We start from the raw sequence: 15,364 nt of genomic DNA on the forward strand, positions 1-15,364 counted from the left end.
AATGATTCTGGATGGAGAGGAAGCTGCCGAACACAGGTCCCGGAAGGTCCGCGCGCAGCACGGTTCGCGGAGCCCCGGGCTGACGGCGAGCCCAGAAGGGGGACCCGGCACTGCCGCCCGGGCCTGGTGGCCACCGCGCCGCCCAGCAAGCCTCCTGGCCGCCTTTCACTCCGGGTTCAGGTTTATGTTTTAACTTTACTTGGGTTTGAGCCACGCCTTCCGCGTCCCCAGCCGGTCCCGCCTCCAACTTTCGGAGCTGGGGAGCTGGGGAGCAGCGATCTCGGTGGCCAGCCCGCCTGTCCCCCGGGAGAGCTCGGCAGGGACGCCACTTTGGGGAGCCCCTGGGGGTGGGGCAGAGGAGGCGTGGGCACCTCTCCGAAGCCGCCTACCCCTGCGGGGACAGACCAGCCACCACGCCCAGCCTCCCGGCTCCTGGGCGGGGCATCGCGGGGGCGGAGCTGCAGCGACAGCGACATCACGGGCCTGGCAGGCCCCGTCCGGCGGGCGGGGAGAGCGCGCGGCCCCGCCCCGGCCGCTTCCGCCTGGGTCCCCATTATCGCGCATTTAGCTTCCACGCCGGTAGCGAGGACGCGGGACGGGAGGAATGAACAGGGAGCCGGGCGCGCGCGGCCGAAACCCCGCCTCGCCCCTGCCGCCCAGGGCCGCGCCCCACTCCGAGGCTGTGCCGCCACGCCCTCCGCCCCCCGGCCCGCGGTGCCCGCCCCCCGAGGCCTCCAACTACTCCCTCCAGCTGCTGCTGCTGCTGCCGCAGTGAGCGCCGACTCGCCATTGTCCCCACCAGTCCGTCAGCTGCACCGGGCCGCGGGCCGGCAGGCGGGGGGCGCGCATGGGTTGGCGCAGCTGATGCTGCCGCCGCCGCCGCGCCGCCCTCCGAGGCTGCATCTCTGGAAGCCCAGTCTCCCTCACCTCCAGGCCTGGCCCGGCGCCCCGCACTGGAGGGCGCCCCCATGGAGGCACCCGGGCTGGCCAAGGAGGCCACTGCGGACCCCGACCCTCCGGAGAGCCAGGCCGAGACTCCCGACGGCGCGCCCGCGCACTTGCCGGCTTCCGACGCACCCGCGCCCGAGTCACCTGCCTACCGCCTGCAGGACTTCGACACGCTGGCCACCGTGGGTGAGTTCCAGGCGCGGGGACCCGGCCCGCAGGGGCACTTGGTGGCGCCGGGGATGCCGGCGTCAGACAAAGGCCGGTGGTTCGTTGCACGGCCGCCTCCCGGGGAGGCTTTGCCCGGCCCCACCTGCTCCGGCTCCCGGCGCGGGGCTGCCCCTGCGCCCTTGGTCCCAGCAATGCCCGGAGAGAGTGAGAGTGAGTCCCCCCGGGGCTCTGAGAGCGTCCCCACCTGCAGGCACCCCGCCTCATGCCTCCAAACGCACCTTGTTTACACCCGCCGCCACTAAACTACCCCGTGTCTGGGTCGCCTGACGTCACAAAGGTCCCTGGAGGTCACCTCACATTGGGGACCCCGGGTGCCCTCCCAGGCGGGGACCCCCAGGGACAGAGGTGGCTATTCCGAGGGTGTCTGCAGATCTCCTCTCCGCCAGCCTGCCCTCTGCCCAGCGGCAGGAGGCACCGTCCTGGAACTGGGACCTCACGGCGGCGTGGGGGACAGGTGTCCAGGGGCGCTCTGGGTGGGGGCCTTGGAGATGGAGCAGAGCTTCCCGGGAACCTCGAATGCTTTTCCCTCGGTGCTTCCGAAACTTGGCACAGTCTGGCCAGACAGGTATTTCCCTGTGTGGTCTGCCTTTCCGCGGGACCCCCAGTGAGGCAGCCGGACAGGAAAGTTTCCAGCTCCCTGCGCGCGCGGCTCGCGAAGCGCGCCGGTGTCTGGGGAGCGTGTCGGAGGATCCCACCCGGCCAGGGCGCCGGGTTCAGGCTGCGCGCGCAGCCAGCCTGTGGCTTCTTGGCAACTGTTGCTAAGGGGCTGGGCCCAAGCGCTGTTTGAGGGGAAGATGATCCTGGTGGGGGACAAGCCTTGTGGGGCCGCGGGGGAAGGGGCATTCAGGGACTTTCTTGTCCTCGCCCCTCCAAGAAAAGATTTGGAAAAGGAGGAATGGGAAGCAGTGGGCTCAAGGTCATGAGGTCACAGCTTAGGAGTCAACAATAGCCAAAGGCAGAGCGGGAATGACGCCAGCCACCCAGCCGCGGGGCAGGGCCTGGCGCCTTCCCTCAGGGCGCTTCTGGTCTGTGCATGGTTGGGTGTGAGGAAGGGGTCACCCCGCATCCTGACCTGGGAAAGAAGGCCAAGGAGGAACAGCCCTACCTTTTCTGCTGCGTCTGCCCCTCCATCTCTGTCTCCAAAACCATCCGTCCATCTGTCCATTCGTCCACGCACCCAGCCATCTACCCGTGGATCGTCCATCTAACCGTGTCTATCAACTGCCTGTCCGTCTACCCATCTCCCTCCCTCTGCGCCTCTTTTCCGTCCTTCCTCCGTCTCTCCTCTTCCTTCTGTTCCTCCTCCCCCTCTACATAGATACGTTTCTCTGTTTTTTCCTGCATTTCTTCCTCCCTCCGTTGCTCTTCCTGCTCCTCCTCCTCGCTCCCTGGCTCGCTCTCGCCCTGCTGGGCTGATTTGAACGCGGGCCGTGTTTTGCGCGCGCGGCCCGCACCTCCCGGGGACAGAAACCCAGGCCCGCGCGGCTCCGCAGTAGGTGTAACCCAGCGAACAATGGAAACTCGGGGGAGGACCTGCTGTCCCTTGGCACACACGCCAGCCTTTGTGTTCCTTCTGGGCACGTGCTCGGGGTCTGTTGCGCAAGGAGCCGGGGCTGGGAGCCAGGGCAGCGAGCCTGCGCGGGCAGGCGGACGGGCCGCAGACGTGACCTCCGCCGGTTCCCCATGGGCGCTGCCAAGTGGGCATAGGTGCCCGGTGAGTCATCTCGTCCGCCAACGTGGAGCGTCACCGCCTCTGGGGACCCACCAGGCTGGGCTGAGAACGGAGTTCCGTGGTCCTGGGGCCTGTGTGCGGAGCCGATGTATTTTTACTTTTATTTATGGATTTATTACATTTTAGGAGAGAGGGAGAGGGAGAGATGGACATCGATTTGCATGCACTGGTTGGCTCTTGAGGGCGCCCTGACGGGGACTCGAACCCGCCTTGGCCATCGGCGCTGAACTTCCTGTGGGTTCCCAGGGCCTGAAGGGAGAGCCCAGTGGTCTGCGCCTCGCGTGTTGGCCAAGCCGAGGAAGGGACCCCGGCCTGGGCGCGTGCACCCCTCAAAGCTTAGTGACATTTTCTGCAGCCCGGGACCGACACTCCTTTCTCGAACATTGTGAGAGATTAATCCGAGTGTGATGCATTGAAGAGTTTAAGAACAAGCTTAAAAAACACAACTTCACACGCCTTTCCAAGCCCTCAGCAGCCCGTCTCCGAGGCACCGTCTCCAGCAACCTTGGGTCAGTCCACAGGGTCAGAGGGCCAGCCGGAGGGGCTCTGCCGGGCCCTCCCCCAGCGGTCAGACCCCCTCGGGCCGGGCATGGGTGCGTCACCCCGTTTCCGGCTCAGGTAAACAGCTTCCCTTTAAACAGTGTGTCCACCCCGAACAGGTGCCCACAGGGGTTCTCCATTGTCTGGGTGCATCTGTCCAGATTTCCTGCTGGCCAGTGCTGTTCTCCATCACGTGAAACCACCCCACACCCACACAAACACCAAGCAGAACCCTCGCTCTCCGTTGACTTTTCTTGACCATCACGACCCCTGCCCAGAGGCTCCTGCGAGTCAGGGTGGGGTGACAGAGCCCAGGACAGAGCCCCAGAGCCCCCCATCCCAGTCCAGGAAGCGTGTGTGACGTCGCTGCCCCACGCGGGTGACCCTGCACCTGCGGTCTGGCCTCTCCTCGTGTGTGTGATGAATTCTTTCTCTCACCTGTGTGCCGCGGTGTTTTTTAGCCCTTTTGCCCGTGAGCTGGGCCCGGGGGAGGTGGCCGCCCTCCGGACAGAAAGGCCGTCTTGCGGTGGATCTCCGCAACACGCCTGAGATGATGTTGAGATTTTAGTGGAGGTGTCTCTGGGGACGCGAGGACCGTCTGGGAGGTTCCGTGAGCCCAAGGCCCAGGGGAAGTAGATGTGTCGGGTTTACGGGGCGTCCGGCACACCCTGGGGGCTGACGTAAGGACACAGACAGGCAAGGGGCAGCCACATGCCTTTACGCTGTGATGTGGGGCACGAGGGCTTGGTGACATCCTAGGTGACCACTTTGCACACATTTGGAGGCGCTGGGAAGCGCTCAGCTTGCGTGGGTGACAAGTGTCAAAGCAGCGTGCTCTGTCGGAGCACAGAAGGGATGTGCAGGACACCCCGGTGGGACTCGGAGCACCCACCATGCTCACTGGAGAAGAAGGGTTGGCACCCCTGTTGGCCGACATCCTGGTCCGTGTGACCAAGCCGGGTTGCTTCCCGGGGCATGAACGCAGCACTTACGAAAAGGCGTCCCGTGGGATAATCGGATGCGAGGGGGTTCGGAAGCTGTGCCCGGAGTCTCGCTGGCCCCCAGGGGATGCCGGCAGTATCCTGAGCACCAGGACGGCAGTGCGGGCACAGTCTGAGCCCCGAGAGCCGTCGGCGCCCACGGTTTCACAGGGTCTGCGTCGCTTGGCGGGGGCGGGCACGTGGCGTTTCCACCCAGTGGTGTCCTGTGCGTGCCGAGCCGTTGCAACTCGGTTCCTTTCCACCGGCAGCGCCCTCACGCCCAATTCTTCCACTGTTCACCATCTCACGTCACCACGTTAGAAACCTGTGTCGCGTTAAAATCTGGAGACCTGCTCTCGTGAAGTAGTCGTTGCTAACAGCTCGGTCTCAGGCACCGACGAGCATTTCCACATCCTGGTGGGACCTCCTCCTGCGTCCTTGCTTCCTTTGAATGGGCCCTCAGGTCACTCCCTTCCACCTGGGCTGTCATTTACTACGGCTTTGTCACACCTGAGCACACCGGAGATAACCCGAGCACACCTGCGCACACCTGCGCATACATGGGCACCCATGAGCACCCCTGAGAATACCTGGGTATACCTGAGCACACTTGCGCACACCTGAGCACCCTTGAGCATACCTGAGCACCCTGAGCATGCCTGTGCACACTGGAGCATGCCTGAGCACACCTGAGCATGCTTGACCATACTTGAGCACACCTGAGCATATCTGAGCACACCCAAGTGCACCTGAACATATCCGAGCACACCCAAGTACACCTGAGCACACCTGGGCATACCTGAGCACATCTGAACATACTTGAACATACCTGACAATACTTGAACATACCTGAGCACACCTGTGCATGCCTGAGCACACCTGAGCACACCTGAGCATGCCTGAGCACACCTGAGCACGCCTGAGCACACCTGCGCATGCCTGAGCACACCTGAGCACACCTGCGCATGCCTGAGCACACCTGAGCACGCCTGAGCACACCTGCGCATGCCTGAGCACACCTGAGCACACCTGCGCATGCCTGAGCACGCCTGCGCATAGCTGCAGAATGAGTGGACACGGAACCAGGGAGACGTTCCTGTGCGCGTGAATGGGAGCTCCTGATTCACAGAAGCGATCAGGAGTGTTGTTTGTTGCTGAACAGCACGTGGAACATCGCCCTCACCCTTGAGCGCGGTGCGTTCTCACGGGGGCAGTAGAGAGTGTTCTCAAAGGCCCACGGATGACAGCGCCGACGTGCCATCCTCACAGGAACGTCCCAAGGTAGACAAAAGGCTAGAAAGGAACAGCTCCAAGCACAGAAGTCACGCAGGGTGTTGTTCCTCATCCCTTTTTTTTGGTCAGTTGAGGTGAAATTTACAGGATATAAAAGGAACCATTTGAAGGGAAGCATCCAGGGGCCATCTGTGCAGTCCCAAAACTGTGTACGCATCATGTCCGCTGAGTTCCACAAAAATGCCGTCGCACCGGGGGAGACCCAGCCCCGGGTAGTCACTTCCCACCCCCTCCCAACCTTTGACACCACTGGTCTGCTTTCTGTCTCCGTGGATGTGCTGGTCCGGGTTCCTCTTCACGTCACAAACACTTCTCCTTTCTCACGGCACATGTCCCCGGGCTTCAGGGGTCACCGGGGGGACAGGGTGCGGAGATGCACAGCCAACAGCTTTCTGCTCAAGGGGAAAGGTGGAAAAGGGGGGCTGCCAGGTGCGGACAGCCCCGCAGCAGAAGTGTGGGAGACAGTGATGAGCACAGGACGGCAGGCTCACGCAGACACAGAATACCTGTGTCCCAGGTGAACTGAGTCCCCCCGACATTTATGCCCACCTAGAACCTCAGGACACGACCTTGTCTGGACACAGGGTCTCTGCAGACGGGGTCCGTGAAGGACCTGAGCGGAGGCCGTCCTGGGTCAGGGGGGCCTCCGTCCAATGGCAGGTCCTTGGAAGAGACAGAAGAGGAGACGCAGACACAGGGGAGAAGCCCCGTGGGGACGGAGGAGAGACGGGAGGGACGGGCCCCCCGCCCAGGGACGCCTGGAGCCCAGGAGCTGGAAGAGGCCGGAAGGACCCTCCTGGAGCCTCGGGGGAGTGCGGCCCTGGGACACCCCATCTCGGACGTCTGCTCCCCAGGACTGTGGGTGTGGTCGAAGCAGGAGCACAGTGTGTCCACCTCTCCGGAGGTCTCTGTGACTCGCTGCAGGAGGGAGGTCTTCTCCAGGGCTGGACGGAGCACACTCAGAAACTTGCTTCTTCCCCTTTATGTACCCCTGCCATGAAGTGAGGCCTCCACACCCTGTCCCCCTCACCTCATCCCCTTCAAAAACCCAGGGGAGAACCCTCCTCCCACCTGCTCAGATGAAAGGCCACCATGTGACTTCGTCCTGACCTTGGCCTCGGGGTCCCTTTGGGCTTCTGTAGCCAAATATCATAAACCAGGAGGCTGAAAAACAACCCAAATGCATTTTTCACAGGTCTGGAGGCTGCAAGTCTGAGTTCATGGCGCCCACGTGGTGGGGACCCGGTGAAATCTCTCGTCGATGTTGCAGATGGTTTTCCTTTGGCCCTGCCCTTACGTGGTGGGGGGCCGAGCGGGGAAGCAAGTTTCCTTGTGACGTGTTGGAAAGACAATTATCCCACCGTGGGGATGCCACCCTAATGGCCCCCTCGAATCCTAATTCCCTCCCAAAGACCCACCTCCAAGCGCCACCCTGTTGGGGGTCACAACTTCAACACACCGATTTGGGGAGATGCTAATGTTCATGCCAAAAGGCTACGTTTGGTCCTCACCTGTCATTTTGTTTTTCTCCTGAACTTCTCCCTTTGGGGTGAAGGTGGTGCCCCAGCACTAGATGGATCTCGTCACATCCTGGAATACCCAGGGGAGGGCACTGTTCCCCCTGTGTTTGGGGGCAACCCTCCGTGGCCCAGTTGGGTCCCCCACGCTGATGAGGCCATAACACCCCGTTTGGTGGTCTCAGCCCTGTTTCGCCCACAGGAGAAAAGGCCACAAGACCACATGACCCAGACCGGAGTTTCGGTTCTAATTTCCCCTCCCTGAGGTCACAGAAAGTTGCTCGGGGCGGCGTTCTTGCTGGGAGAACCTTCAGAATTCTCAGTACATGCCCGCCTGCCCCGTGGGGAGCCAGCAAGGGGCTTTCTCCGTATTTCCCCCAAGTTAACTTTTTCAAACCACCACAATGTCACCCCCCGTCGGCGCCATGTCCACCACGCTCCTCTTTTCCCTCTTTGGAAGTCTCCGTGCGCTGTTTCCTGCCGAGGGGGATCGTAGACTCAAGGCAACAGTTTTGAGATTGTCCTCAGGGTGCGGGGCCGAGGACCACCGGCGTCTTTGATTTTTCACAAGGATCCGGGAGGGGACCGAGAGAGCATGGCACCGGCCACTCCCCCTCCGTTGTCCGTCCTGTCCCAACGTGGCTGGGTGGAGAGCAGCGTAGTCAGGGTGCACAAGGACTCTCGAGAAAATGTGGGTGATGATGCCCGTGCAGAGCTTCTGTGAGTCACGTCGCTCATGCAGTTATTGTGCTGGGCATGGCGTGGGAGTCATGAAGGGAAACCTCCCGTGTCGCCATCCTGCGATGATATTTAGTCACTCATTCGGAGTGTGTGGCTGGCGTCTCCCTGTCTGGGCGGGACGTTTCCAGAGAGCGCAAAAGGCACCTGGGTCTTCATTGCTTTACTCTGGCTGAGTAATACATCGTGGAATGCACGGACCGTGTGTGTGTGTGTGTGCGTGTGTGTGTGTGTGTGTGTGCTGGGCATGGGGGTGTTTTCCATCGTTTGACGATGAGTGGGGGACTTCCATTGACCCTATGGGGTCGCTCCAAGGCATGGCCGTGAGCACCAAGGGCTGGTGCATTCTGCATCACCCTGGAAGTTAGCACAGGTCATCAAAGGCAAATATTATCATCACTGTCACTGTCATCATCATCATCACCACTGTCATCATCACCATTATTATCACTACCATCATCATCACCATCATCATCATCATCGTCATCATCACCATCACCACCACCATCACAATCTTCACCATTATCACCATCACCACCATCATCATCACCATCACACCATCATCACCATCAGCACCATTATAAAAATCACTGCCATCACCATCATCACCATCATCATCACCATCACCATCATCACTATCATCACCATCATCACCACCATCACCTTCACGAACATCATCATCACCATTATTATCACCACCATATTCATCACCACCATCATCATCATCATCACCACCATCACCATCACTACCATCATCATCACCATCATCACCACCATCATCATCACCATCACCACCATCATCATCACCATCACACCATCATCACCATCAGCACCATTATAAAAATCACTGCCATCACCATCATCACCATCATCATCACCATCACCATCATCACTATCATCACCATCATCACCACCATCACCTTCACGAACATCATCATCACCATTATTATCACCACCATATTCATCACCACCATCATCATCATCATCACCACCATCACCATCACTACCATCATCATCACCATCATCACCACCATCATCACCATCAGCACCATTATCAAAATCACTACCATCACCACCATCATTATCACCATCACCATCATCACTATCATCACCATCACCACCATCATCATCATCACTATCATCACCATCATCACCACCATCCCCACTATCACCACCATCATCATCACCATTATTATCACTACCATCATCATCATCATCATCACCACCATTATCACCACCACCACCATCATCACCATTATTATCACTACCATCATCATCACCACCATTATTATCACCACCATCATCATCACCATTATTATCACTACCATCATCATCACCACCACCACCACCATTATCACCACCACCACCATCATCATCATTATTATTTTCTCAACATGGCTCAGACTGATCTCGTTTTCCAGAGTGGATGGTGGTGTTGTTTGCATGGATTTGGAGCTTACTCTGTTGAGCAGACCTGTCATGAGTGGGTCGGGTGTGCTTACCCTCCCCTGCACGGGGTACCTTCTTGTTCCGATTCCTGCATTAGTGCAGCGTGAGACCCCAGAGGACGCCCATTGGGGGGACATCTTTCTTTGCTCCCCTGTGGTCCTTCACACCATTCTTGCCCCTGCCGTGACAAATTGCCTCCCACTAATGGCTTAAAACAACAAGCGTTCCTTAACCACAGTTCTGCAGGTTACAAGCGTGAAAATGAGTCCTACAGGGTTAAATCAAGGTACCAGCAGGGCTGGTTTCTCTGGAGACTCCCAGGGAACATCTGTGTCCTTGTCTTTCCTGGTTTCTAGAAGCTTCCACATTCTTTGGCTTATATTATCTTCTCCTTCCTCCTCAGCAAGCACTATTGGGTCCGATCCTCTTCATGCTCCGAGCTCTGTGGTTTCTCCTTCCTGCCTCCATCCCATTAATAAGGACCCTTGTGATTCCATTGGACTCACCCAACCAAGGAGGGACTATCTCCCCATTTAAGGACGATAGACGGGCGTCTGTAACTACTACCTAGAGACTCCGTTTTTCCTTTTCCCCATAAACTAACATACTCACAGGTTGTGGGGATTCAGGCAAGGACACCCTAGAAAGCGTGCAATAGCGGGGGTCATTCTTGGCCACCTGCAGTGACTTTCATCAATGGACAAACCATAGTCACAATCAAAGCTCTCCCGTGAACACCCAGGCGTAAAATAAATGTGTGTGTGTGTGTGTGTGTGTTGTGGGGATGCCTGTGCTGGGGAAGGGATTGACTGAGTCACTTGGGGCTCCCTTGTCTTTGTCCTGGGCTGGAACAGTGTGCAAGGACTAATTATCACCTCTGTGGGTCCCTCCCCTGCGCTGGGCCAGGAGAACCAGTTCCAACATTACAAGGGAGCCAACCCCAGGATTGCTTGAGGATGACGTGGTGTAGGCTCACCTGGGGGAGGGAGGCCGACCCACGGAGTCCCCAATGTGACGCTTGTCTCCACCTGGAGGCGTGGAGGTGTGAGATGAAGCAAAGCATTGTCGCGAGTGGTGTTGAGCCTATTAATTCATTAACTAATAACACAGACACACTCTCTCTCTCTGCACACACACACACACACTTGGCAGCCTCTCTTTTTCAACGTTGCCTTGGGGAAAATCATAAAAGCACCACGACATCCTTCCAGGAAGGTCCTCATTCCAGAGGTGTTTTCCCCTGCGTCACACGGGTGGGGTCTCTCATTCCAGGGGACGTTGGGTGGGCAGGATGGTACGCCTTGGCTTCATCGCTCAGGCACTCCTGGGCACGTCCAGTTGGCATTCGGATTATGTGTGAATGGGGGACACTGTGGTAAGGAACGTAAAGAGGTCGGCCCGAGATAGGAGTCCATGAGGCTGGGCCCATTGGAACCGTCTTCATGAAGGAAGGGGTCTGTCTACACAGGAGGCCTGCGGTCCGGAATGCAGATTCTTTCTCCCCCCGGCGCGGCAGAATCCTGCGTGCTTGAGTCGTGAGGACACAGGCAGAGACTGTTCCTGGGGGAGGCTGCTCCCTGTTCTGAGTCAACCTTGTCCTCCTGTGGGAGTTTTCGGGAGAACACCTCCAGGCGGTTTTCCAACCTTTAATGTGCTGTCAGGTGCCCCGGTGACCTTTTCAGGACCTGCTTGGCTGTTCCCCCCAACAGCAGTCCGAAGGGGCTGTCAACGCTGAACCCTGGGCCTGCGGGTGCCCCACCCGGGGGTTCAGCCCCCGTCCGAAAGAAGCATCCACTTTCCATACCGTGTCTTTCCTGCGGGTGTCGGTGACCCTGCTTAACCCACGTGGAAATTCCTGCTGGTTTTTCCACCAACCACCAGGACCTGGTGTCACGAAATTCCTACGACAACACACAAGTTCCTACAAGCAACGCTATAGTAAGCAGGCCTCCTAGGAAGGCATTGTCTTTTTTCTGTTGTTGTTCATCCTCACCCAAGGATATAGTTCTACCGATTCTTCGAGGGGAAGGGAGGGAGAGAGACAGAGAAACACAGAGACACGAACATTGATAGGAGGGAGACACAGGCATTGGTTGCCTCCCACGCAACCCCACCTGGAGTCCGAGATCAAAGCTACCACTCAGGTACGTGCCCTTGGCTGGGAATCAAACCCGTGACCCTTCTGGCCACGGACTGATGCTCTAACCGCTGAGTCACACTGCCCAGGTCCTCGTATTGATCCCCTTGAGTGCGTTCATTCGGACACATCTTTGATTCACCGGCAAATAGACGTGGACCCCCGAGCGACCTTCGGGGGTTGCTTGGAAGGGGCTTGGCCACTCGTTGGTGGACACTTCACCTTGCTGGCTGGATCGTAGGAGCCACTTTATTGAGCAAAGGGCTGTGCAAAGTGGGGTGGGCACTGGCCGGCGAGACCCTGGGCTCCGCCGATGGAAGTTTCTTAGGAAGCTCAGGGTGCAAGGGTCTAAATTTGGGTGTGTGGCTGGAAGAAGGGCTGCGTGTGCACCCAAGCAGGCATGGGTGTGGGTTTCCATGCTCACAGGGGGGACACTCAGGCATCTCAGGTTTGGGGGCAGACTCCAAAGACAGTCCCGCCACCGATACAGAAAAATACAGCTTCCATGGTCCCCACATCGAGCGTCCACTATTCTCTAGAATTTCCTCTCCACGGGCAGTGGGTTCCATGTAACAACACCTTGAGGGAAAAAAAAATAATTTTTATTAAACATTAAAGAGGCCCGCGTTGGGCCGCTCCGTTGGTTCGAGTGTGGTCCCGATATTGCAAGGTTTCAGGTTCGATCCCCAGTCAGGGCAGGTGCAAGAGTCAACCAAGGAATTCATCAATAAGTGGAAAACAAATCGATGTTTCTCTCTCTCCACATTCTCCCCTCCCTTCCCCTCTCTCTTGAATCAATCGATTTAAAAAAAAACAAAATCAGGAAAATCTCAGAGTATCCCCTGGACCCTTCTTGACTGGACATCGTTTTTATGGGTTGTGATTTCACTTTTTTTTTTTTTTTTTTTTAATCCTCACCCAAGGATATTTTTCCATTTTTTGCACAGATAGAGTGGGAGGAAGAGAGAGGGAAACATCGACGTGAAAGGGACACATCGAGTGGCTGCCACCCGCACAACCCACCAGGGCCGGGGACACACTGCAACCGAGGTCCGTGCCCTTAGCGGGAACCGAACCCGGGTCTCTCAGGACCGCAGGCCGACGCTCCAACCGCTGAGCCAAACCGGCCAGGGCTGTGATTTCACTTTTGAAGACGTACCTGAAGTTCCTCCTTAAGCAGGTTGGTGTTTCATTCTGCCAGCTCACTCCGGCGTGTCCGCTCTATCGCTCTCTGCAGAGAACCCGCCTCCGGGTTCTTGGACGGATTGATCAGTTTTCTGTATCGGTTTTCCGTTTTCCGCGTCGTTGCTTTCTGCTCTCATTTTGTTTGTATGTCTCTAATTCTTGTTTGTTCACCTGAAAATATCAGGCCAAAGTGACAGGCAGGAGCATGTCTCTGGGGTTGGGGAGGACAGCTGTGGGCAGCAGGCGGGGCCCAGCCGGGGTGGCGATGAGGAGACAGGCGATGGGCGTCTGGGAGACAGGACGGGACAGGGACGTCCCCGCAGGAAGGCGTTGCTCCGGGTGCAGATACCAGGACCCCGAGGCGCGGACTCCAAACAAGGTGTTTCATCCTCCATCCTGGGGTCCCCGTCCCAAACACGTTTGATTTTGTGGGCCAGGTAGCCACACACACTCCTCACCGCCTTCCCCTCTCCGGTCAGCATTCAACTGTGCGTAGAGTTTATTTTCACGGACCCAGGACGAAGGCCGAGGTGGACGCCGGTCGGAAAGGGAACAGGGGTTCGTGCTGGAGTTAGACGTGGCACCGGACCTGCGGAGGGCCGAACGCAGGCGGAAAGGTGTCGCACAGGTGAACAGGGGAGCCCCCCACGAACCTCCTACTCCTCGGTGGTGAGCACCAAGCTGGGGAAAACCCATCAGCGTCAGTAAAAAACAGCCACACTCAGTTTTCCTTGCGAAGAAAACATAACCCGGGGGGCAGTAAGCGCCACAGAGCCAGGTTTGCCGGCGTCCCTTGCTCGGGGGGCGAGGCTTTGAGGGCGAAAATCGAGGTGTCAGCAGGGCTGGCTCCTTGGGAGGCTTCTTGTGTCCTGTGAGCCCCAGTTTGTAGACGCCTCCACATTCTGTGGCTTAGGAGACGTCCTTCCATCTTCTCAGCGAGGACTGTCGGGCCGAATCCCATTCATGCTCCGACCTGTCTGGTTTGTCGTTCCCGCCTCCGTCCCACGAACAAGGACCCCGTGATTCCACTGGACTCGCCCACATCAGGCAGGACCACGTCCCCACTGAAGGACAGCGGATTAGCATCTGTCATTAGCACCTAGGGACTCAGTTTCCCCTTTTCCCCACAAACCACCGTGCTCACAGGCTGCGGGGATTCCGGCGGGGACACCCTCGAAAGCGAGCCGGACCGGGGGTCGTCCTGGGCACCCGCGGGCACGTGGGTTCTTCTCTGTGGAGTCGCGTTGTTAAAGAGGGGGGCACCTGCAGGTGGGTGCCAGAGCAGTTAACCCAATGAATGGTGTCAGGTTGGGAGACAGGAGGATAACGAGAGACCGGAGGAGAAGAACAGACCAGCTGGGAACCTGGGAGACGGTTAACACCAAAAAGGAGACATAGCAACCGCCCAGAGCCACTGTCACGTTGACGCTGATGTTCAGAAAAGTGTGAGAAGATTCGGTGTCCCTGAACCAGACAAGTGACAGGTCACAGGAGTCGAGACAGAAAGAACTTGCAATAGAACTGCTAATATATATAATTATTTTCTCATTAAAAAAGGAAACTAGGGGGAGACCTTATCCATGCTTGCGCCGCCCCTCGTACCATTTGGGGGTGTTTGCTCTCAGATGTGGGGCTCCATCGGGCTCTGTGTCTGGACCCCTGGGGGTGTCTCCAAGGTGGTGGTTCTCAGGGGCTATGTGTGTCCTGCATGTTTAGTAGGTTCTTTATCTGAGCTTTTTATGCTGCCTAAGAAACTGTGGCAAACCGAGGGTGAAAACAACAGACGTGCACCTTCCCCGTCCTGGGGAGCAGACGTCTGAGATGGGGTGTCCAGGGCCGTGCTCCCCCGAGGCTCCAGGAGGGTCCTTCCGGCCTCTTCCGGCTCCTGGGCTCCAGGCGTCCCTGGGCGGGGGGCCCGTCCCTCCCGTCTCTCCTCCGTCCCCACGGGGCTTCTCCTCTGCGTCTGCGTCTCCTCTTCTGTCTCTTCCAAGGACCTGTCATTGGACGGAGGCCCCCCTGACCCAGGACGGCCTCCGCTCAGGCCCTTCACGGACCCCGTCTGCAGACACCCTGTTTCCACCCACATAAGGTCACCTTTGCAGGTACCAGAGGTTAGGACTTGGGCATACTTTTGGGGGGAAATAATTTTACCTGCTCCATCCCTTGTCCTCAACATCTTCACAGGGTTGGTTCACCAGGGAACTTGTCATCTTTTTTCCCAAAGAGAAGAGCTTTGTTGACCTGCCGGGGTGACCTGGCTCCGGGGTCTGTACCCCTGGACACCCAAACCCTGCCCTGTAGTCACCTGCACCCTCCCTCCGTCCCCCAGCCCGATGCAGCCTGTTCTCATACCAGGATTTTTGTAGCCTCCTGCTCACCCCTTGGCTGGGCCTGTCCCAACAATTGCAGTTCACGTCTCCTGTCCCGGGCACCGTGTCTGCCCCTCCTCCCCCACCCTGCTCCTGCCGCCCTGCACCCCGCTCCTCCGCCCCCCAACACATCTCCACCACCGAACAAAACCATACGCCACCGAAATGCCCCCAGACACTTCCCACTCGCTGCCCCGTGACTTCCTGTCGCCCTTCGTATCAAGAAGCCACTGAAGGGATTTCAAAAT

General features: G+C 58.2%; 1 protein-coding gene across 1 annotated transcript in view; it reads left to right on the plus strand.

The window, feature by feature from the left end:
* Nucleotides 1-968: 968 nt before the first annotated feature.
* PRKX (protein kinase X-linked) overlaps nucleotides 969-15,364 on the plus strand; it is a 50,265-nt gene continuing 35,869 nt past the window's right edge. Inside the window, exon 1 of the mRNA XM_036271718.1 lies at nucleotides 969-1,134. Coding sequence (XP_036127611.1) covers nucleotides 969-1,134 — 166 coding nt within the window. The remainder of the gene's footprint in view (nucleotides 1,135-15,364) is intronic.

Source organism: Molossus molossus, unplaced genomic scaffold (genome assembly GCF_014108415.1).
Source record: "Molossus molossus isolate mMolMol1 unplaced genomic scaffold, mMolMol1.p scaffold_m16_p_2, whole genome shotgun sequence".
Taxonomy (NCBI): domain Eukaryota; kingdom Metazoa; phylum Chordata; class Mammalia; order Chiroptera; family Molossidae; genus Molossus; species Molossus molossus.